The sequence below is a fragment of the Pinus tabuliformis genome, chromosome 9, assembly GCF_031772625.1.
Source record: "Pinus tabuliformis cultivar Carrire ecotype Pingquan chromosome 9, CPIR1, whole genome shotgun sequence".
Classification (NCBI taxonomy): Eukaryota; Viridiplantae; Streptophyta; class Pinopsida; order Pinales; family Pinaceae; genus Pinus; species Pinus tabuliformis.
Window position 1 is genome coordinate 156,383,207 of NC_142307.1, and position 23,844 is coordinate 156,407,050.

The 23,844-nt window shown below is 36.6% G+C and overlaps 1 protein-coding gene across 2 annotated transcripts in view; it reads left to right on the forward strand.

Moving 5' to 3' along the window:
• LOC149147596 (uncharacterized) overlaps window positions 1-23,844 on the forward strand; it is a 136,583-nt gene that overhangs the window by 18,334 nt on the left and 94,405 nt on the right. For both annotated transcript variants that reach the window (XM_089438435.1, XM_089438434.1), the window contains exon 10: window positions 15,950-16,005. In XM_089438435.1, the coding sequence (XP_089294561.1) occupies window positions 15,950-16,005 (56 nt within the window). The remainder of the gene's footprint in view (window positions 1-15,949; window positions 16,006-23,844) is intronic.

Sequence of the window (23,844 nt, forward strand, 5' to 3'; positions counted from 1 at the left end):
CATGATTATGACTTCCCTCAGCACTGTTGTACCCTTCTCCATTCAGTGGTTCCTTCCTAGTGGAGGCCCTTGTTTTTGTCATCCCTTTCATCAAGTCTACCATCTCTTTTTGGCCTTTAGCCAAGTCATTTATAGCCCTGAAAAAGATGTTAAAGACCTGTCCCTCTTTGTCCCCCATATCTGCCCCTTCGATCTTAGGCATTTCCCCTATCTCCTTCCCCTTTTCTGGTGTCTCTTCACTCTCCATATCAGGGATATCCTCTTCCATAAGGGCAGTTGGTTTTCTGTAAGTATGTCCTTTTCTATACGTTTTTCCTGTATAAGGTTTTTCCTCTGTCATGAAACCACTATCAGGCTGCCCTCAGACCACATAACTTTCCACGAGCATGCTTTGATACAACTGCAAGATCCCTTTCCCTCCAAAGTTCAAGTTTTCAATAATTTTATGAGTTTGTGTTTTTTTATTTTCCACTGGTGTCTTTTGTCAAACAATTCTTTGGCACATTGCTGTAGGTAGGTTTTTACTTACAATTTCAACTTCAAAAATGCATATAAGAAAGTATATACACACAAACCAAACCTTTAGATCATCCAACTCATTTATTTAACTACATAGAAAATTGTACAAGATTGATATATGACTTTGTTAGTAATAGCAACAAGAATGTTTCTTTACATTTACTGTATAACATACTGAATATTTAATTGGATTAGATGAACCTGGTAAATTTGCTTTAGCTAGATGGCCCTCCTAATGTCAGTCATCTTCAGGAAAATCTACTCATTCATTTCAGTCTCTGATTATCAATCTAGTCCAACAACTTTTCTCCTTGGAAATATGGCCCACTCATATAAGAATGTGTGCCCTCAACCTCTGCGTATCACCAACTAGGAAGTACGGACAAATATGCAGTTTGAATCAACTTCCAAACTTGAGTTTATACAACAAATGCACCCAAAATAAATCTTAGGTTTGGCCCATAACAACTCATAAGAGGTATGGTAATCTGTTACCAATACTGATATTCATGACCCTCTTATTTAAGGGACTCAAACCTCCTCACAGCAAAAATAAACTCAACTTTATACCAGCAATGCAATGACTCCAGGGTACCACTAACTCAATCTTCTACCACCAACAGAAACTCATGCCTCTATTGACAAAGAAACTCGGACTTCCTACCACAGTGAGCTTGGCTCAGCAGAATAAGAAACTCGTACCTTTAAGCATGCAACAGTTCAACGTTCTTATACTCGTCCAGTCACAGAGAACAGAGATTCGAATGGTAGAATGAAGGGGAAATTGTTCAATCTTTCAACAACGACTCAACTTTGGACCTGGGCTTGAGTTTTTGGCTCCACGATTTTTGTCCCAAACCTGTAAGATGATAAATGAGAGCAATAAAATAGAGATTCAACTGATAACACCTCTTCTAGCTCAAGTCTCTAAAAATTCTTCTTCTTGTTTGAATTTTGACAGTGAAATCTGAGTGATTTCACTCTCAAATCCAACAGAGGTGTCTAGTTTCAACGTTGAAGTTTGCTATGGCGGCTAGGGTTCCAAAACCCTAAGATTCTCCTCAATAAAACTCTCCAAGAGCTCTTCTCTCCAAAACTCAAAATGCACGAATGAGGAGAATCTTCTCATTTTCCTTCTTGTAGGGTCACCTTTTCATCTTCCTTTTATTAAAACAACTTTTATAAAGCCACTTTATGATATTTCACTTTATAAAGTTAAAGTGACTTTTTCACTTGCCTAGGAGATATCACCCTTTCTCCTTTTTAGACTTTATAATGTTTTCCTTAGGCAATTTAAGGCCCCTTTATTAAATATTCCCCCCCACTTTAGCCTATGGGAACCACTTTAGGCTAATAAACTCCGTCATAAGCTTCCTAAGTGGTTGGGGACATTACAAGAAGAGATTTGGAAGGGGGGCTCTCCTGCAGCCTTGGGTGAGATCTAATCTCAGATGTCAATCACTTTGAGGTTAGGGCTAGGGTTAGGATTAGGGTTTTGGCTCAATGTAAAGTTATAAAAAACACATAACAACAATGTAAAGGTGAGGAGAAAACACATAACAACAATGCAAGGTTGAGAGCTACACCTTAGTGAGAGTGTGTTGGGTCTGATAGAGTGTAGAGGGGTTGGAGATCTAGATTTGCAAGAGAGAGCGAATCTGTTGGATCAGTTTCGACATATTGTAATATATAATTTCTCAGTTGGGCCATTATCCCAAGACAGTTGCTCAAGTAAGTTCTGAGTTTTTTTATAAATGAAGAATTGATTTGTTGGGCAAAAATCTGTTTGTGATTATGTGATTCAGATCGTAGTTTGCTTTCGTTGAATATTATGTGTTAGGAATGTAGTTGTGTATTTTTTCAGTGATTAATTGCTTGTAATTAAATATTGGGTGTCGGGTTAAAGTAAATTCTAACAAAATGATATCTAATATATTATTATTTTAGAATGTATCACATATTATTATATTATTAAATATATAAGTATTCTATATATATATATAATATCAATAAATATATAAATATTCTATATATATATATATATAAATATTATATATATATATGTATATAAATATTCTATATATATATATATATATATATATCAGTGTAACAGGAATTGGCGAGTACTCGCGAGTTAAAATCGGATCTCCAGTGAAACGAGCAGAGTCAAAACTTTGCGAGTCAAATCGCGTTGACCGAGTTTGACTCGTGGTCAACGCGAGTTTGACTCACAAGTCTGTGATTGGGCCGATTTTCGCATTTTTTTCTCAAGTCCCGCCAGTTTTGGATTGTCGCTTTATCGGGTTTTCATTGTTCACTATGCTGCCGCCAGTTTGCTTGTTCACTTCGCTGCCGCAGAGAAACCTCATTCCACGACGCTGCTGAGATAGACGCCACAAAGAATCAATTCTCCATGTCAGTAAATTGAAACAATCCTCACCGATGCCTGTCCTTCCCTGCGACTGAGTGAGAAAGAAAATTTCGACAGCGTAGTTTAAGAAAAGGGTGGGCATGGAACACTGGTTTTCGCTTTTCCTTTTTATATGCGTTTTGAACTAGGGTAGAGCCAAAGCATCTACACCTGTACACTTAGTGTCTCTCGGTCTGAAATACTCGTCAATACAGAAGAATTCGAGAGCATGACAGTAACAACCATGTGAAGATTTGCTTGACTCATTTAGGTATTGCATTACAATCACGTTATATTCAGAAAAGCATTCGTACGTTGTAAAGCCACTCTTACCAGAGGTCGTTGTCGCAAATTAAAATTATCACTGCAACGTTTTATTAACTGCGGTCTATCTCATGCGCATGACTAGTGAAAAGGGCGTGTCAATTATCTTTATTACTGAAAACCCTTCCCATGAGGAGAGAGACTCAACCTTTAACTCCCATCGTTTAAAATATATATATATATAATAAAATAAGATGCTCAACCTTTTACTCCCATCGTTAAAAGCATTCTTACATGGCGTGGTGAATCTAGGCTTTTCAAATACTCATAAAAGCAATTTCTCATATAGGTTTATAAGCATGTCAATGTCTTCCTTTAGCAATAAGCATCCAACTGTTTTATTTAATCACTTATGCAAATGGTTGAATTTAAACTAAAAGGAAATATATTATTTTATATTTTCCCAAGTCACAAGTTATATATAGATTTGCAAACTACAAATGCAGCAGACTGGGTCTAATTAGAGGAGGCTCCTCTTTTAAGCCATCATGATTTGGAGAACTTTGAGAGTCAAGCAAGCGAAGGAGTGGGAGGAATCGCTTCTAGTTCTCACTCTTAAGAGTCTTAGACTCTTAGTTACTGAATTATTATTATTATTTTATTTTTCTTCTTATTAGTATGCAATTTTTTTAAAACTTTTAGAAGCATATGCTTCTGGTTCTATGTAGTCACTAGTTAGGACTCAGGAGTCAAGACTCAGTACTTTGGATCATGTTTGGACTCATAACATATATGAGATACTTATTCATTCATGATATTTTAGACATCTATTGATACTATGCATTGTTTGGACATGCCTTTACCGAATATTAATGAAATTTATTTTTATTTTTATTTATTATTATTATTATTATTATTTTTTAATTCAATATATGTGTATATTTTTATTTAATGAATTCAACGATTTTTTACCAATTTTTTGCCGGTTTTTCCCTGATCTGATTAAAACTCTTCGCTCTTTTGCCTCGCCGATTTATTGCCGATTCCAAGTTTGGTAACATTGATATATATATATATATATATATATATATATATATATATAATGTAACTTGCGATATCTAGATCTCCGCTTTTGAGAAAACTAGTTGATCCATATCTCTATTCGTATCTGGGTCCTGGGAACTTAGATCTAGAGGCCATTTAGAGCCGTTGTGTATTTTGTTGTTGATATGTATTGCACTTCGTGCCATTTTGATAAATTCACCCTTTCATGGTATATAAATGAGCAAAAATTGCATATTTTGACTCTAGTGGTTTGAAATTCTTAAAATATATTTTCTCATTAAAATTTAAACATTTTATATATATTTTGGTAAACCAAGTCAATAAAGCATTGCATTTAAGTGACTGGAAAGGAATTTATAATATACAAATATGTTGTCACTGTGATTATAAAAAGCTTCCTCATCTTCAAACAATGTTTCTCTAGATTGCTAGAATTTGCTTAAGCATTGAGAGATTGGTGTGTCCAAGAGTATTTCCACTTATGTCGCTTGTGTGTAGCTAGGGCCTTGTTACGCATAGGATTTTCCTAGCTGTTGTTCTTCTCTTTCTTTTCTCTTGTATTTTGTTAACACTTTAGCTGTTCCGATTCCTCCATCTCTGGTTCCGATTCCTCTTCCATTACACTGTCTTCCATCTCTTGAATTCGCTGCCGAATGTCCGCGTCCATCCCTTCTCTATAGGCTCGAGCGGCTTCCTGGATTGCCGTCCTTATGGATTTCCTTCCTCGCCTTTGACTTGCTGGCGCTAAGGTTGACGGATCGCTTCTGCCCGGCTGGCTCTGTTGCCCTCTTCCTCCATGACCCCTGCCTCTACCCAAGCAAGCCATTTCCTCCTTTATTGCCTCCCAAAATCACGCTTGATCGCCAAAGATCCCAATGCCTGCGCTACACAGTTCTCCTCCTCCCTTCGTTGCATACTAAGTTTTTTCCCACTCTTACCACCCTCATGTACCCCAGCCCATCTGGGCCACGTCCCATCCACTACTGCTGCCGTTTCTTACCTCCTCTCCCCCCACACTCCTTCCACTATGCTGCCCCGAAACTCCCGCAGGCATGCAGGACGCCACCATGGCCATTTGATCTGTGGTGAGGGAAGTAGGTGGCTGTCCTCTCCCTTGCGCTGTCCACCTTCCCGTACTATCCCTCTTTATCACCCCGATCGGGGGGATATGTAAATATCCATTATAGGACAAATTAAATTATATAAAAATTGTACAAAAGATATTACAATTGAGGGTCCCGTATATATAGCTAGGCAGGTACCCTTTCACGAATGATCATGTCCATAGAGACATGCTTGTTCAATACTAATTATTAGTTAATTAATCATATATATATATATATATTATTCATAACATTTCCTTCCTCTTCAAAAATCTTTGTCCTCAAAGTTTATTGCTGACAAGGCGTGTCATCTATTTATTTGTATTTTAATCTTTTCATATCTTTCAGAGTTCTTTGAATTGTCATCTTTATTGATACATAATGATAGGATCCTCCTAGTGATAAACAAAATTGTCGTATTGAGAAGGGATAGTCTTTTGTGAAATCTTGCGGTTGCTGGAAACTTGTGATGAATTGTTATAACATGACTAGATTGTGCAAACTTTAGTATTCTTTGGAACACAAGTTTGTTGTTTATGTTCTGAGTGATATAGATTCGTAGGTTGATTTAGATCTCTGCTCTTGTGGTTCAAATGTAGATAAGGAGTTCTTTTGGTTTGTCTTTCCCTTATCACGTGTGTGGCAATATTATGATTTACTTCAGGGACTGATGTTGTTGAGTTAGTTACAAAATCTTCACTTGGAATTTTCATTATCTAAACTGTAACATCTAAGTGTATTTTTTCTGCCAATGAGTTGTCTTGTTTTTGAGTTATGATATTCACTGGAGTGGTATTCATTTCTTTCTCTTCAACTTGAATTTCTACATTTGAAGATTTCGATGCTTCCTTCTCAATAAGGTGTTGTACCTTGTTTTCCAACGACTTCTTGTCCTTCTTAAGCTTCTTAATTTGCATTAGTAATTTTTCATTATGGTTTTTAAGCTGAGAAACTTCTTCATTTTTGTCAACGGTGATTTTGTCAACTTCTCTTTGCATATTTTGTAGTACTTTTTTACCTTCTTGAAAAATTACTTTTGAAATATCTTGTATGTCTTCAGGTATTATTGTATTTGGCTTCAATGTAACATCTTGTAGTGTTTTTTTTTTTTTTTTTAAATGAAAATGTCAAAAACTTATTTTTCGTATTTAGGATGAAAGACCATAGAATTTCCATCCAGAGTGACCCCAAAATAATGTCACCTTGATCGCTCCATAGGGATGGAATTGAAAATTGTGACATAAATGTATAACCCTCAATGTTTAATTGTAAATTGGTTATGCCATAATATTTTTTGTCAAAACAACTTAATTTTTTGATTATATTTGCTTTAGGAATCACTAATTGGTTTGCATTTTTTGGGTTTATAAAATTTTTTATTTTCGGCGGGAGAGATAGTAATAGTAACATCTTTTTCTGCCAGAGTTCCCTTAATTCTAAATAGCACTCGAGCATAGTTGGGCGAGGTGTCTAAAATTCTTCCAATGCTGGTCTCCATTTGTTTTCTTCAATGGTTGTCTCCATTTGCGTTATGAGATTAGGGTTTAAAGGTAAAGCTTTCAAATATTTATACTAATACTCTTTTTCTTGTACTTAATTAAATTAATTTAACCCTTTTTTTTAATCTTTTGTAGTTCAATAAAAGGTAATATTTTTTTAATCTTTTTATTATTATTATTATTATTATTATTATTTATTTATTCTGAGTAAGGTTAATTCTATTAAAAAAGAGGAAAAATATTTACATGAGGACCGAAGTCAATGCATTGCTCTGAAAAGAGACATAATTCCCAAGAAAAAGCAGATAAGGAAACCAAGAGCAGAACCCACGCAGGGGATCAGGATGATGCTTTTCTGGAGTACCATAGAAACCCAAACAACAAAAACATAGGCAGACCATCGCCTTTTTACTATAGTAGACATGCCCGAAAAAAGCCATTACAAAACCAAAAAAAGAAACCCACGTTAGCGCGTGCAGACTAGTCAGCAGGCGGTTCTTCCACGATTTGGCACCAACCGAAATCTGGCACATCAGCAGCAGGAGTGGCGATCTGATTGGAGGGTCCGGGATTTACTGGCAACATCTCAGCATCCTGAGTGCTGCATCCTGGGGCATCCTGTACATGCTGCGACGCCACTCCAATTCCAAGTTGAATCGCAGAAGAAGGACCTGCAACTGCCCCTGAGCCTCCCGGATGAGAATCTGAGCCTTCCAACTGAGTTGTCTCATAGAAGAACACGGATATGTGGGCAGTTATCCGAGGCCGATGCAGAGAGCTGTTGAAAGTGAAAATGGCTGAGCCTGTCGAGGATGGAGGCCCACGATAGTGGCTAGAAGCCTGACGCCTCCCGCGCCCACTTCGGGTTCCAGGATAACGACCAGTGAATAGTTCACTGGTGGGGGCTGGCGAGTCCGATGAAGAGCCAGTCGGAGCGCGCCGGGGTTGGCCTCTACGGCACCCCATTCTCTGACGAAGACGAGCCATTGATGAAGGAGTAATGGATAGGTTGCAGACCGGCTGGGTAGTGGACCCGAGATTAAGCCAGTGGCGAGCAGAACAACAATAACGCGGAGACCCGGGAGAAAGCCCTTGAATGCCAGACACAAGCGGGAGCCTGCGGGCTACCTTTGAATTGCCCAGACCAGTCTCCCTCCCTCCCAACTTAAAGACCGGGCAGAAGACAAAACGGTTGAACAGGGGGACAAAAACTGTAAAGGGATTGCTCAGAAGCATTCCACAAGAACCGACGGCAAGAACAGAGAAAACGAGATGATAAACCAACCCGAGAACCTCCAGACTTAAACCCAGAGCCCCCCAATGGAAAGATATGAGCCAAAGGAGCTGCCCTTGGAAGGCCGAACAGAGCTTCCTCGTCAAAGGCACAAAAACTACAGAAAGAACCGGAATTTGAACAGAGGCGAGGGGATGAGCCCAAAGAAACAACTCGCAAGGTTTGAACGTGAACACAGGGCAGTGCCACTCCTTAAGCTTGCCAAACCTGTCACGAAAAACCACATTCATAACTGTTGCATTGATGATCGCCGTCATCTCTTGCAAGTAGCAGCGTGCGGAGGGAGGATCCATTGCAGAGGACAGAGAGAATGAGCTAGAATCACTTGACGGGGGAATGTAATGACTCGCCTTGCGCGCATGCCAGGCGCTCTTCCCTTCACCTGTATTTAACACCTCGTACTGGGTGGGCAGGTGTCGAGCTGCCTCGCCCCACCCCAGTCCTATCATGTTGAATGCTGCGTCAGTCACCCGCATCCAGGGTGATTAAATCACCCTTTATGTATATATAAACTTTATATTAAAGTCTACATATTATATATCAACCTTTTTGACTGAAAGAAATACCTTTTTTGAATTATTCTATTTAATATGTATTTTATACTTAAAAAGAACTTTTATGTAAAAGTAATTTAATACTCGTTTTTTAGAAGTTAATACTTTCATAAATGAAAAGAGATCTCTTTATTAATCCTTCTTTTCTTCCAATTGATTTTTTTATGATATGAACTTTCTTAATTTATTTAAATTAATAATGCCTTAATTATTTTCTTAAAAATAATAGAGAATTGCAGATAACCCAATTAACTGGAATGAACAAAGTTCGTTCTTCAAGTTAAATATTCCAGAAGACTTGGAATATGAAGATCTCCATTGAAGATACAAGAATATATATTAAAATGTATGAATGATAATGGTATTAGAAATGAGAATGAGGATCTGCTTATATACCCTAAGCAGGTGCCTCTTCATGGAAGGTCATGTCCCATTTAGACATGTCTTTTCAGTAGTAATTACTAATAAACTAATCATTATTACAATTATCATCACTATTTATATTTATATTATTTATATATATTTTATTCATAACATTGCCTTCACCTTCAAAAAGCTTTGTCCTCAAAGCTTGCTGATGAAAAGACTTGATCTCTTTTTCTGTTTCGAATGTCTTCTCGTCTTAGAATTTTCATTTTCGTTGATACAAGTTGATATGATTCTCTAATTGATAAACAAAAATGTCACACTGAGAAGGGATCAGACCATCCTAAATTAATCTTCTGTGGAATCTTGCGGTGACTGAAAACTTGTAATGAATTGTTATCACATGAGTTGATTACATTGACATTAGTATTCTTCGGAAAATGTCAAAAACTTCTTTTTCGTATTTAGGATGAAAGACCCTAGAATTTCCATCTAGGGTGACCCCAAAATAATTTCACCTTGATCGCTCCATAGGGATTGAATTGAAAATTGTGACATAAATGTATAATCCTCAATGTTTAATTGTAAATTGGTTATGTCATAATGTTTTTTCTCAAAACAATAAAATTTTTCGATTATATTTGCTTTAGGAATCACTAATTGGTTTGCATTTTTTGGGTTTATAAAATTTTTATTTTCGGCGGGAGAGATAGTAATAGTAACACCTTTTGTTGCCAGAGTTCCCTTAATTCTAAATAACACTCGAGCATAGTTGGGTGAGGTGTCTAAAATTCTTACAATGCTAGTCTCCATTTGTTTTTCTTCAATGACCGACTCCATTTGCGTTAGATTAGGGTTTAAAGGTACACCTTTCAAATATTTATACTAATACTCTTTTTCTTGTACTTAAGTAAATTAACTTAACCTTTTTTTTAATCTTTTGTAGTTTAATAAAAGGTAATATTTTATTAAATCACCCTTTATGTATATATAAACTTTATATTAAAGTCTATATATTATATATCAGCCTTTTTGATCGAAAGAAATACCTTTTTGAATTATTCTATTTAATGTGTATTTTATACTTCAAAAGAACTTTTATGAAAAAGTAATTTAATACTCCTTTTTTAGAAGTTAATACTTTCATAAATGAAAAGAGATCTCTTTATGGATCGTTTTTTTCTTTCAATTGATTTTTTTTATGATATGAACTTTTTTAATTTATTTAAATTAATAATGCCTTAATTATTTTCTTAAAAATAATAGAGAATTGTAGATAACCCAATTAACTGGGATAAACAAAGTTCATTCTTCAAGTTAAATACTCCAAAAGACTTGGAATATGAAGATCTCCATTGAAGATACAAGAATATATATTAAAATGTATGAATGAAAATGGTATAAAAAATGAAAATGAGGGTCTGCTTATATACCCTAGGCAGGTGCCTTTTCATGGAAGGTCATATCCCATTTAGACATGTTTTTTCAGTAGTAATTACAAATAAACTAATCATTATTACATTTATCATTGATATTTATATTATATTATTTATATATATTTTATTCATAACATTGCCTTCCCCTTCAAAAAGCTTGTCCTCAAAGCTTGCTGATGAAAAGACTTGATCTCTTTTTTTTGTTTCGAATGTCTTCTCGTCTTGGAACTATCATCTTTGTTGATACAAGGTGATATGATTCTCTAATTGATAAACAAAAATGTCACACTGAAAAGGGATCAGACCATCCTAAATTAATCTTTTGTGGAATCTTGCGGTGACTGAAACTTGTAATGAATTGTTATCACATGAGTGGATTACACTGACTTTTGCATTCTTCGGAACATCAATATGTTGTTTCTATTCTGAATGGTACAGATACGTAGCTTGATTGAGTTGTCTACTCTTGTGATTTGGATGTTGATAGGGAATTCTTTTGGTTTGACTTTCCCTTATTAGGTGTGTGGCAATTTTTTGATTTTCTTCTAATACCACGGTTGTTGAGTTAGGTACAAAATCTTCGTTTGGAATTTTCATCATCTAAATTGCAACATGTGAGTGTATTTTTCCTTCAACTGACTTATCCTTTTTTGAGTTGTGGTGTTGCTTGGTTTGGTATTCTTTCCTTTATCTTCAACTAGAGCTATTACGATTGGTGACTTCGATACTTCCTCTTGAATATAATGTTCTAACTTGTCTTTTAACGACTTCTTGTCTTTTTAAAGCTTCTTAATTTGCATTCATAGTTTTTCACCATGGTTTTTAAGCCGAGAAACTTCATTTTTTTCAGCAGTGATCTAGTCAACTTCTCTTTGCATATTTTGTAGTACTTTTTTACCTTCTTGAAAAATTACTTTTGAGATGTCTAGTATGTCTTCTGGTATTACTAAATTCGACTTCACTGTAACATCTATAGTGTTATTTTTTTCGTTATGTAAGAAAATGTCAAAAACTTCTTCGTATTCAGGATGAAGGAACCTAGGGTTGCCATCCAGGGTGAACCTAAAATAATGTCACCTTGATCACTCCATAGGGTTTGAACTGATAATTGTGATACAAATGTATAATCTCCAATGTTTAATTGTACACTGTTTATGTCATATTTTTTGTTGTCATAACAGTCTAAATTTTCTATTATATTTGACTGAGGAATCACTAATTGGTTTGCGATTTTAGGTTTTATATAAATCTTCAACTGGTGAGATAGCGATAGTAAACATCTTTTCCCACAATAGACCCTCTAATTCTAAATAGCACTGAGGCATAGTTATATTTAGTTTCTGGGAATCTTCTGGTCTTCATTTCCGATCTAGGCTTTGATACCAAATCGAACGAACAAAGTTCGTTCTTCCAGTTAAATACTCCAGAAGACTTGGAATACGAAGATCTCCATTGAAGATACAAAAAAATATATTAAAATGTATGAATGAGAATGGTATTACAAATGAGAATGAGGGCTTGCTTATATACCCTAGGCAGGTGCCTCTTCATGGAAGGTCATGTTCCATTTAGACATGCCTCTTTAGTACTAATTACTAATTACTAATAAACTAATCATTATTACAACTCTGATCACTATTTATATTTATATTATTTTTATATATTTTATTCATAACATTAACACAAATTATTCTCTATTGGCACTTCTCTTGACTATTTGGTTTATGTGGCGCCCTTACCACCAAGATATAACTATAATTTTTAAGTGGCAATTGTGAAGGATTATAAATTATCTGAAACCTTGTTATATTCCACTGTAACCTAACCTCATAACAAGGGTTTAACTCTTTGTTGTCTCCTTACACTTCTCTCTTTGCGAAGGGTCAGGGGTGTGAGATCTTGAATGTCGTCGTAGTTGTAAAAGGGTTGTGTCTTGTGGAAGGAATGCTTGATTTTTCTTCTAAAGTGAGCACAAAATCTACGTACAGATAAACAATACTGCTAGACAACGAAAATAGTACAGATTGGGGATTGGGTGTACGGATAGGATGCGGTCATATTGACAACGAAGAGGGCGAATTGTTGGGTGGTAGAAGAGTGGTTGAAAACAACCCTGCACGCAGCTACAACACTTGTGTTGACCTTGTACAGTGGTTGCACTGGTGGCGGTGGCTATGACGGTGTATGACGACTGACTGATGTCTTACGGCTACAAGAAAAATGGTCGGTGGCAGCTATATGGCTGTCAGGTTGCTGTGACGACCGTTGTGCGGCTGCGCTACAATTTTTTGTATATATTTTTTTTATAATGTAATTTTATTTTTTTTCGATTTTTTATAATTTTTTAAAACCTTTTTCTAGTTTTTTTAAATAAGTTATTTCTAATATATAGTTGATACTCTTTTTTTTATATAACCCTCTTTTTTTTATTTTTTATTTTTATTTTTGACTTTTTCTTTTCTATATATTATTGACTTTCTTGGTTTTTTTCTTTTATAAGCTCTTTTTTTTAAGTTTTTTTCTTTTGAAAGGCCAAAGGCCTGGCGGAAAAATGCAGAATCTTCAAAAACTGTATAGCGAAATGCTTGAATCAGGACGACAACAAAGTTGATGACAGGTTGATGGCTAAAGACAGGATCACATTGGTTCTCTGCAGCGGTAGAGCAGCCAGAGGATCGAACAACTCTGATACCAATGTAACGAACAAAGTTCGTAAATGCTCTGATACCAATGTAACGAACAAAGTTTGTAAATGCTCTGATACAAATGTAACGAACAAAGTTCGTATATGCGGTAAAATACTCAGAAAATCTGTTATATGTTATGTTATATAACAATTGTATAGAAGATATGAGATGATTTGATTACAACTGAGGGTCCCGTATATATAGCTAGGCAGGTACCCTTTCATGAATGATCATGTCCATAGAGACATGTCTGCTCAATGCTAATTATTAGTTAATTAATCATTAATCATTATTATTATTATTTATATTATTTGTATTATTATATATATATATATATATATATTTTATTCATAACAGATGGTTACAACAATAACATTTAACTATGGATAGGGTGATTACAGCTAACTTTCCAGTATCTGGATATGGATCTGCCAGAATTTTTGAAAAGCCAGGATTCAGATAGTGGGGAAATGGGAGGTATAAAAAATATAAATATATTTTTATCAGCCAAAAATAAAACTTAGTTTTTGATTTAATAATAATTATGAATGTAAGTGTAAAATAATAAACTTTTACTAATACCAATCTTATGGAGTAAAAGCGTGCTATAGCTGTAGTGCTATATACAAAACTGTGGTGATTATTGTGGTAAGTTTCAACTTTTAACAACTTCCTCATAATCCAAAGGGCTCCACAAGCACAAATGACCACTCTAGGTGACTTGATATCCAAATTACACCTTCCTCTGCTCATGGTTTTAGAGCACTCGATCTGACTTGAACCTTGATCTCTGCCTTCTGCCAGGCCCATTTGTAGTGTGTTTTAAAGCGTGCTGTGGTAGCTCTTGACAATCGGTCAATTGATTCCTCTATGCATTCAACCAATCCATCTGTACAATTCACCAATTGTTTGCTCCAGAAAATTGACCAATCAACCAGTATGATTGACAAGATGCAGTTTTGGAGCAGATAGAAGCAGATCCTGAACCAAATCTGTATTGGATTTGGGATTGGCGGATTCAGTCCCTAGGCCTAACAGATCTGGTAATGTGGGATTACAGTTATGATGAATCTTGAAACTTTCTGCAGTGGTGCAACCCTGCAATGCACCAAAAAAGGTATTTGCCAGTACAGGTTTGAATGCCTCTTCTCTTGACAAGGAGCAATTGTACATAGTATAGGGGATAAATTTAAAATATCCATTGCATAGCTAAGAACCTCTGTTACACCAGAACCGCTCCCGAGAGGTGGGAAACCCGTTCCAATGGTTCTCACACTCCTGGGAGCTTTGGAATTGTATGGGAACATTACCTTTTCAACAGGAGCTGCATGGGGAGCTTGGGAAAGTTCCGGGAGCTTTGAAGACTGTTTGTTTTAGAGTTCCGGCGTTCCCTCGGGTTAGGGAATACAAAACTTGTAGATAAATATGTTGAATTGCCCACAAAACATGAGCCTATGTTGAAGCCTTCGCAGGAAGGAAGGCCAAAGACATCCTTAACACCGATATCCTTAATTGAGAAACTGGAGCAATTTCTTGATGGGTTAAGGAAGTGTGTGGCACCTCAACGTAAGGGCGATATCTGGGATGTCATGCTGATGAGTATTTCTTTTGTTGTTTATGTATATATATCACAGAAGATTGTGTGTGCATATTGTATGTGGCAGTCAATGCTTAAACATTAGAGTTGTTTTTTTTCTTAAGAATAACTAGAGAAACATGTTAGAGAACTGATAATGAACTTGACATTTTATATATATAAAAGGGAGAGACTCAGGGAGAGAGACACCCAGAGAATATATTTATATATAAGAGAGATTATATATTTAAATTGATTTTAATATTTTGATTATTATATAAATTATATAATTATATATATTTTTAATTTTTTTTTTTTATATAATATTACCGATCCTGATTAGCCGTTTCCTGTAAATTTTGTGGAAACCTCTAGCCGTTCTGGACACCCGTACCCAAGTTCCCAATGTTCCAGAAACTCATGCAACATAGCTAAGAACTGTTCAAGCTAACACAGAATAATTAATTTAACGACCATAATGGTGTTAGGTCTGATGTTGTGTATGTCTTAAATAATGGGAATTAAGTGTCTGAAACTAGTTGGAGCTCAACAATAATAATTGCTGACTGCTAGATAAACATCACTGCTTCTTCTTTAATGCATAAGTTGCACTCATTGCTGAGAGGTGTACTTGTACCTAGATGTATACTCGAGTAAATTGTTGTCTAGCAATGTCTGACCAGTATGGATTCAATTTTAATGAGAAAAAATCTTATATTTGTGGCCTACTTATTGCATTTGTTTTAACAAAAAATATTGAACTAGGTCATAAATGGAAATTTCCAACTGTCTTCAGTATCTCAATTGATTTTCATGTTTTATAATACTAGCTTGTAACAACTTTATTTTTCAGTTGCTTTTCATTTTGTTTCACGCCTTTGCATTCATGACTTTTGCATGACAGCCCACTCTTATTGAGTAAAGGAATTAAGATTTTCTAATAGAGCTTCTCTGTTATTAACCTGAATATAGAACATCAATTTCTATTTGATGCTTATGTACAAGAAAATATATCTTTCCTGCTATCAGATAATCTTTTGAAAAGAATCTCAAAAACCTGCCAAATGTTTCTGAGTATGTTTTGATGAAGGGAACAACGGCGTTTTTACATTATGCTCAATGAGTGCTTTGTATGAAGTTTATCGAAAGTGATTTGGTCTGTTATACATTGATCAGGACACACTTCAGAGAAGGATGACGAGGGGGACTCTTCCACAGCAGAGAATCAGAAGGTATGTTTTGGCAGCATTTAAAAAATGCATGCAAATCCGTTATCATTTTGAAAGTTTGTCTTGTGGCTTTATAGAAATGCACATACATGATACAGGGTATATGCATATGAATTCATGCTTCCAGCCACTATCATGTTTTTCAAATGTCAGAGACAAGACAAATTTTAACAATGATTATATTGATGGTCTTGTAAATGCCAATTCTAGTAAGAATTATGAAAGCAAGCGAAGAATTAGGTCAGCTTTGTTCCATAAATTGATGGCAATCTTAGTTTCCTGGCTTTCTTTTTAAGGTTGGGCATTATGTCTTTAATTGGTCAGGGTCATGTTTGGAAAAAAATGATATAACCTGCACCATCTTTATTTTACAGAAAACCTGTTCATTATCGGGCTGTTAATTTATTGTCAAACAGTGTGAATCTAGTAGAGAGTGATTTCAATCTTCTTGCACATTAGAAACAAGGATATTTGTTCAGTCAACAAGGGCACCGTGTAACCTGAAGTTTGCTTTGTCCTGAACTTCCATCCTACTCTTGTTTAATGAAGCTGAGTATTATCCTTTTTTCCTTTTTTACTCCTAAATATCTAATAGATGTTTTCATGTTCAGTTTGAACCAGTGTTGCGAACATCTCGATAACATCCAATTTTATCTCGAAATCACGAATTTTTGGCCTAGCCGATGTTTGTTGATTTTTAAAGATATTTTTATTGTTTCTTAATTTTGCTGATGTTTGCTGATTTTTGACCGATATTTTCCCGATTTTTTGGTTTTCTGTACCCTTGCCAATGTTATCCCGATGCCGATGTTCGCAATACTGGTTTGAACTACTTATCTAGAACTGCCATTTAATGTCACGGAAATGATAGCATGCATTTTCTTAATAGGTAATGGCAAGTTGACGTGAAGACTACTCTTATCTTGGATGCTGTAACTCATCCTCAAAGAGTATCGGATGCAAGATGTTTACCCAATCCTCCATTCTGTCTTCCCAAGTGAAGACAAGAATGATGTGCCTATCTCTCCCTCTTAATTAGGGAGGATATATCTATTCCAATAAAGGAATGCACCCATTCCTATGGAAGGAATGTACCTAAGCTCCCTCTTGGCTTAGGAATTTCCAAGTTTCTTCCAAGTAAGAAACTTGTTTCCAGGCTCCCTCTTAATTAGGGACCTACAACAAGTCCTCAGGTGGAGATGATGGGGCAACCAACTGCTTGAAAAACTCCTCTTCACGATGTCATGAATTTCTTTTCGTTATCTAGGAGTCTTCATGCTTGGGACTTCTACATAGGGCATTGACCATCCATCACTTTCATCCATGAGTCATCCATGTCATCATTGGAAAGTGATCCATGAGTCCATATCTGGCATTCCTTCATGCCATGTTTAATTAAGGATCTTTCATCCTACTATGTGTGCGTCTGTGGTTGAAGACATCTATAGATCTTCCTTTGGCAGCCCTGCATAAATCCATCCAAATATTTGTTCAAAAATAAAGGAATGAACATTAAAATCAACATTACCTTTGTGATGGTCTTTTATCATGACATCTTCTAGTTTGCATCAACATCCTACATATATGTCGACACATCTCCCAAAGATATATATTGTCAAGGGTCTCTTTCATTTTCAGACTCCATTAGAGTCTTCATATCTTTCATGGAGATATCCTAGTCAAATCTTCTTGGTCTTCTGGATGTTGATTTCCTTTACCATCTTATTCCATGATCTCTTCCTTCCTTTCTTCACACATTTTATTCCCAGGAGCTTCCAATCAGAGTTTCTCAATTGTAGTAAACCACCTCATACTTCATATGAGGACATATTATGTTGATTTCATCTAGTAATGTGTGACCCATGCATTCCTACATCCCTTTGAGGGAGGAGATCTCTTCTTTTGATCATGCTCTTAAGATAGAGCATTGGTTCATGATATCTGCAACCATATAACATGACTTCCACAATATCAAATGTAAGCATACATACCTTATTTTTCTTTTGGGTCATGCAACAATCTCCTTGATTGAAAGAGCTTCAATCCCTTGATCTGCTTCACTTTTATGTCATCATACCATCATCCCATGAATTCCATAAGTTTGGAATTCTTGATGAAACACTTGCTTCCCCTCATGATCGATGAACCTTTCAATGAAGATTCCATCAGAGAATCTTGAGGATCTAAAGTATCTCCATCAGCAGATGTTTCCTTTTGACAGATGTATGATGAACCTTGTACTAGATGACCTTGCCACTTGTGTTTTCAATGAGATTCCCAAGAGCTATATCCTTGAATTCCATAGATTCTAACTATCTTTCATGCTTCTTTATGATGATATCTCAAGCTCTTGCTTTCAATACTTATATGATGCCTTGATGCATCCCATTATTTTACTTAGTGAATCATGATAGCCATATCTTACAACAGAAGACTTGGGAACTTATGTGAGGAAGACCGTTTTAGTAATAGAGATCTCTTACTTCCTCTTTCTTGGACTTCTTCTTTTTCAACTTCCTCTACTTCTTTGGTGATATGGGATTCTTCTCTTCCTCTTTTGTTATTGCCCTTCTTGATCCGAGGACAATTTTTCTAAGGATCTACATAAAGGAAGGACACCAAATAGAAGTCAGTCGAGATGTGATATTTGACGAAAGTATTGCATTCAAGAAATCAAAGGATCTCCCTATGGAATTTGATGATGAATAACTTCCAGTGTTTGATGAAGAAGGTATTAGGGAAGAAGAAGAATCAAATCATGAAGATGAAGGTCCCAATGAACCTATACAACATGTGGTTATCCCCAAAACTACAAAGAGACCTAACTGGTTGAAGTCTACACTACTTGATGCATAAGGTCATGGAGCATCTCAAGGCACATTCAGGGAGAGCAAGAAGCCCAAATGATACTTTGGGTATGCAACCTACATGACAAAACTAATAGAAGTAGAGCCATCCACTTTTGAAGAAGTTGTCAAACACCAAGAATGGAAGGATGCAATGAATGAAGAATATTAATCTATAATGAAGAATGGAGTTTGGGAGATCGTACCTAGGCCTGCAAACAAATCTATGGTAACTTCCAAATGGACTTACAAGATCAAACATGCAGCTGATGGAAGTATTGATAAATATAAGGCAAGATTTGTGGCTAGAGGCTTCTTTCAACAAGAGACATTTGCTTCGAAAGCAAGTTATACAACTATACATTCATTGGTCTCTTTGGCAACATTGATGTGATGGAGTATCCACCAAATGGATGTCAAGACTGCATTCCTGAATGGAACGATTGATGAGGAAGTCTATATAGAACAACCCTTGGGATTTGAAGTTGAAGATAGAAAGACATATGTGTGCAGATTGAAGAAGGCATTATATGGCCTCAAACAAGCACCAAGGGCATGGTATGCTAGGATGAATGCATACCTTCCGAGATAGGCATCACAAAGAGTTCTGCTGATCCAAACCTTTATATTAAGGTGGTGAAGGGAGAGCTGGTAATCATTCTTCTATATGTGGATGACCTTCTCTTGACAGGTGTGGAAGGTTGAATTGAAGAATGTAAGAAGAAACTACCATCATAATTCGACATGAAGGATCTAGGGTTGAGCAATACTATTTGGGACTAGAAGTCTAGCAAGGACCTGATGAGATCTATCTAGGTCAAGGAAAGTATGTGATCAAGATGTTGAAGAAGTTTGACATGATGGATTGCAAACCAATGACAACCCCAATGATCACAAATTTGAAAATACTGAGTTTCGAATCACGCCCTGTGGATCCTTCCAAGTATAGACAATTGATTAGCTCCTTGATGTACTTGGTGAATACTTGACTAGACATATGCTTTGCAATAAATGTTCTCAATTCAATTCCAAGTGGAGCTGAAGCATGATCATTGGATAACAACAAAACATATTTTGAGATATCTGTAAGGAACCAACCACTACTGCCTGAAATACGATAGGAGGAATGGTGTCCACTTGATTGGATATACAGATTTCGACTGGGGAGGCAGCGAGCAAGATGGAAGGAGCACTACAGGAGGATGTTTCAGTTTGGGATCCTCCATGATCTCATGAATGAGCAGAAAGAAAGATACAGTTGCTTTGAGTAGTGCTGAGGCATAATATATTGCAACCTGTGAAGTAAGCAGAGAAGCGGTCTGGTTGAGGAAGCTGTTATCTGACCTATTTTAAGGACCTATAGACCCTACACTGATACATTGTGATAACACCCAGTGTTTTACAAGCTGGCCATTTCGAATCCGACTCGGCCGTTTCGAACCGGTTCATTACTTGCTGGAGTGACTCGGCCAAGTAACCGGCCCGGTGGACCGAGTCACACATGACTCGGCCGAGTCATGTGTGACTCGGTCAACCCGGCCGGGTCTGATATGACTCGGCCGAGTCACAAGGGGACGGCTACAGGGTCTTGGTCTAGGAATTTTTAGCTTTGTAAGTTTGTTCCAGGGTATAATCAGGTTCCATTGCTCCTATACCTCACTGTTTCGCTGTGTTTCCTTGCTGAAGTGTTCTTCCAAGTGAAATTTTCCTTTTGTATTCACTGAGTACTCATATTTTAAGACTCTTCTGATCATACTTTTGTCATTTACTAGCAATAACTAAATTTTCTGGGTTTGATTATGATATGAGATGTATGAATCTGTTTGAGAAATCTATTCATATATGTGGAACATTTTATAAACTGTCCTGAGAATAGAATTCATAAAAATCACCTACAGCCTACAGGACATCGTCTTCTAATTGTTTGCTTAAATCTCCCAAAGGAAGCATACCAGAGATATTCTACTTGGGAATCTTACAGTGGTATTCAGAAGCCTTCCTTTAAATCACTGTGTTATATATCTGAAGCATTTTGATGGCTGCTCCTTTGGTTCTAAGGGAATTTTTGGGCTACGTGTATAGGTCTATTTGCTATTACAGGACCACATTCAAATACAGTCTATGAGGCCGATTTTATATGTAGTCTTTGGGATGGAAATTCTCCCCATATGCATCGCCATACCTCAGATCAGCTGCTTCAGGAAAGGCTGCAACTCTGCACTTGTATAGAATCTAGATAAAGGAGCCAAATAGCCTATCTTGGATCCAGATCAGCCCTGTGCAGTGTGGACCAGAGAAGGGCAGTTTCTTATATGCCTGGGTTAGCCACAGTGGAATGGAGGTGTTTTAACTTTTAGGTTGGATGAGTGAGACAATAACAAATAGTATGCAGCCCTAAACAGACTGTGGGTATCTTCTGTTGACAATGTGCTGAGCCACTTTCATGTCTAAGGTTGGACTTTCAATGTCACAGAGATGCTCGCACATGAAATTGTGATCAATATACTTCAAAATTCAAATAATGCTCAGAGAAGGAGGCTTCAATTTTTAAGAAGCTCGAACCAAACTAAAAGACTTGGGTCTTCAATAGTATTAACTTATTAAGCCTTTCAAACTCAAAGGAACTTGGACAGGCCTACACACTTAATTTAACTGGTATTGTAGCATAATACTGTCTGGGCCTCAATTATTTTTCTATGATACCTTCCACCACAGAGGCATGTGAGCTCCTTACACAATTAAGACTCAGAAGTAAGCAAGGGATTAAAGTGTTATTGTCACAGTCATGTTTTTGAGATTCAAAATTGGAGTTTAGGCTTGCAATTCCTATGCCAACTGTGTTAGGAGAGTATTAATGTAGAGTGAATCCCATCAATGGATATGCTGTCATAGCATGATAGCTGCAGATATCACATAGATAGGAATGGGACATCACATAGATAGGATATCACATAGATAGGAATGGTTTTCTTTAAAATTATGTTTAAAATCTTTAAAATTATGTTTTTTTATAAAAATAAATAAATATTTAATGTATTTTTTACAACGACCGAGTCATTGAAATCGAGCCGGCCGAGTCATTACCGTTTCGGAGTCGGAGTCGGAGTCGATCCTCGGCCGAGTCGGAGTCGGAGTCTTAAAACACTGATAACACCAGTTGTATTCGAATGTCTGAAGACCCAATGTTTCATGGAAAGAGAAAACATATCAACAACAAGTATCACTACATTTGGAAGCAAGTACAAGATGGTGTGTTGCAGTTGCAATATATCTCCACTGATGAGTAGGTAGCTGACATATTGACAAAATCTCTTCCTAATAAGAAGCTTGTGTATTTAAGAAACAAGCTTGGTTTGGCTGCTGTATCCTCCCTAGTTGAGAAGGAGAGATAGGCACATCATTTTTGTCTTCACTTGGGAAGACAAAATGGAGGATTGGGTAAGCATCTGGCATCCGATACTCTTTGAGGATGAGGTAGGGCATCCAAGATAAGAGTAGTCATGGACCGATATTCTTTGAGGACTAGCTATCCAAGATAAGAATAGTCCAAGGAAGGTCATACTCTGTGAACACCCGGGTGGGGTATGTACCTTGAGAGACAATGATGATGGTGTTTATAAATTAGTGGTCTCGCCAGCATTGTGCTCTGATCTTATGGAGAGATAACACTATTAGTCAAGGCCTTGCTATCTAATAATGGTGGTTGTTATGATGCTAAATAGATGGGTTACCAATTCGACTCTTATTATGGGATCTCTTCAGATTGAGAATGTCTATGTACCATTTATGAATACCTCCCTAGTTAAGAGGGAGTGTTGAAAAATGTGCAAATAGGTTCGATCTTCATAAATATGAAATGTACTTTTGATTCTTGTAAATTGTAAAATGAAAGAAAAAAATTATTATTATTTTTGGAGCATAGGTTTCATGCTCAAGGTCTTTTATTTTATAGGTCAAGCACCCATTGAGTGCTTTTGGGTTTGTCCTATGTCAAGAAGTCAAAAGAATCATTGTCATAAGTTTAAGACCCCTTTGGGCATATTGTAACGTGTAAAGAAAGTTATTTTTGTCCTTAAAAGTGTCAAAATACGCTCCAAGATCAAGTCGGCCTAATTTGAGGAGCCACGTCCACCTATGAGAAGCTGATATAAAGGAGGAAACTCGACCTCCTTAGAGCACATTCATCTCTCACTCATTCAAGAGAAGGAAGATGAGGAAGAAGGTAGCGAAGAAGGAAGAGGATGAAGAAGACTTGGTTTTGGGCTAATTCTCTCTCACACGTGCGAAGGAAGGCTAGGGTTTCTGCAACAGATCTATGGTTTTCCTCTACAAGTTCTATCTTGAAGAAGAGAAGGAAAGAAGGTCAAGCAAAGGTCACAAGAAGCCATCCTCAAGCTCCAAAAGTGAGAGAAAGCCAAGCGAAGGTCTAAGGAAGTCTTAGGAGGCTAAAAGAAGCTCACACATGTGGCAACAACAATTGCAGGAGGGCCAGAAATTTTAGATCTGCAGTGGAGGTTGAAATTCTACAGCTGAAGGTTGAAGTTGTGCTATTGGAAGAGATTTGACTGGGTTTGACTTGGACAAGGAAAGCACATCATCTAGAAAGCTTGGAGTTGCTCTTGGAGCGTACTGGTCTTAATCTAAAGGTCTTGGAATTCGTCGATTGAAGAATCTATAAGGAAGAGAAGAGATTTGTGGGTTTTCCTCTCAAGTGGAGAGGTTTTGGCCTTGGCTTGCAGCCTATATTATGTGTTCTTGTTGTTCTTATTTCTGGTAGCTGTTTGATGATACACAAGCATAATAATAATAAGTGAAGCTAATAAGTACGATAAGTAAAAAGACATCACAAGGAGTTATCAAAGAAAGATAAATCACTCTAATCATTGCCCTTTAGATTTCTCAACAGAACTAATTGCTGCTATGCCGTGTAATCCTTGCGCAGACCCTCTGGGAATTTTGCACTCCCTCCCACTGTCTCTTTTGGAACTGGAAGACT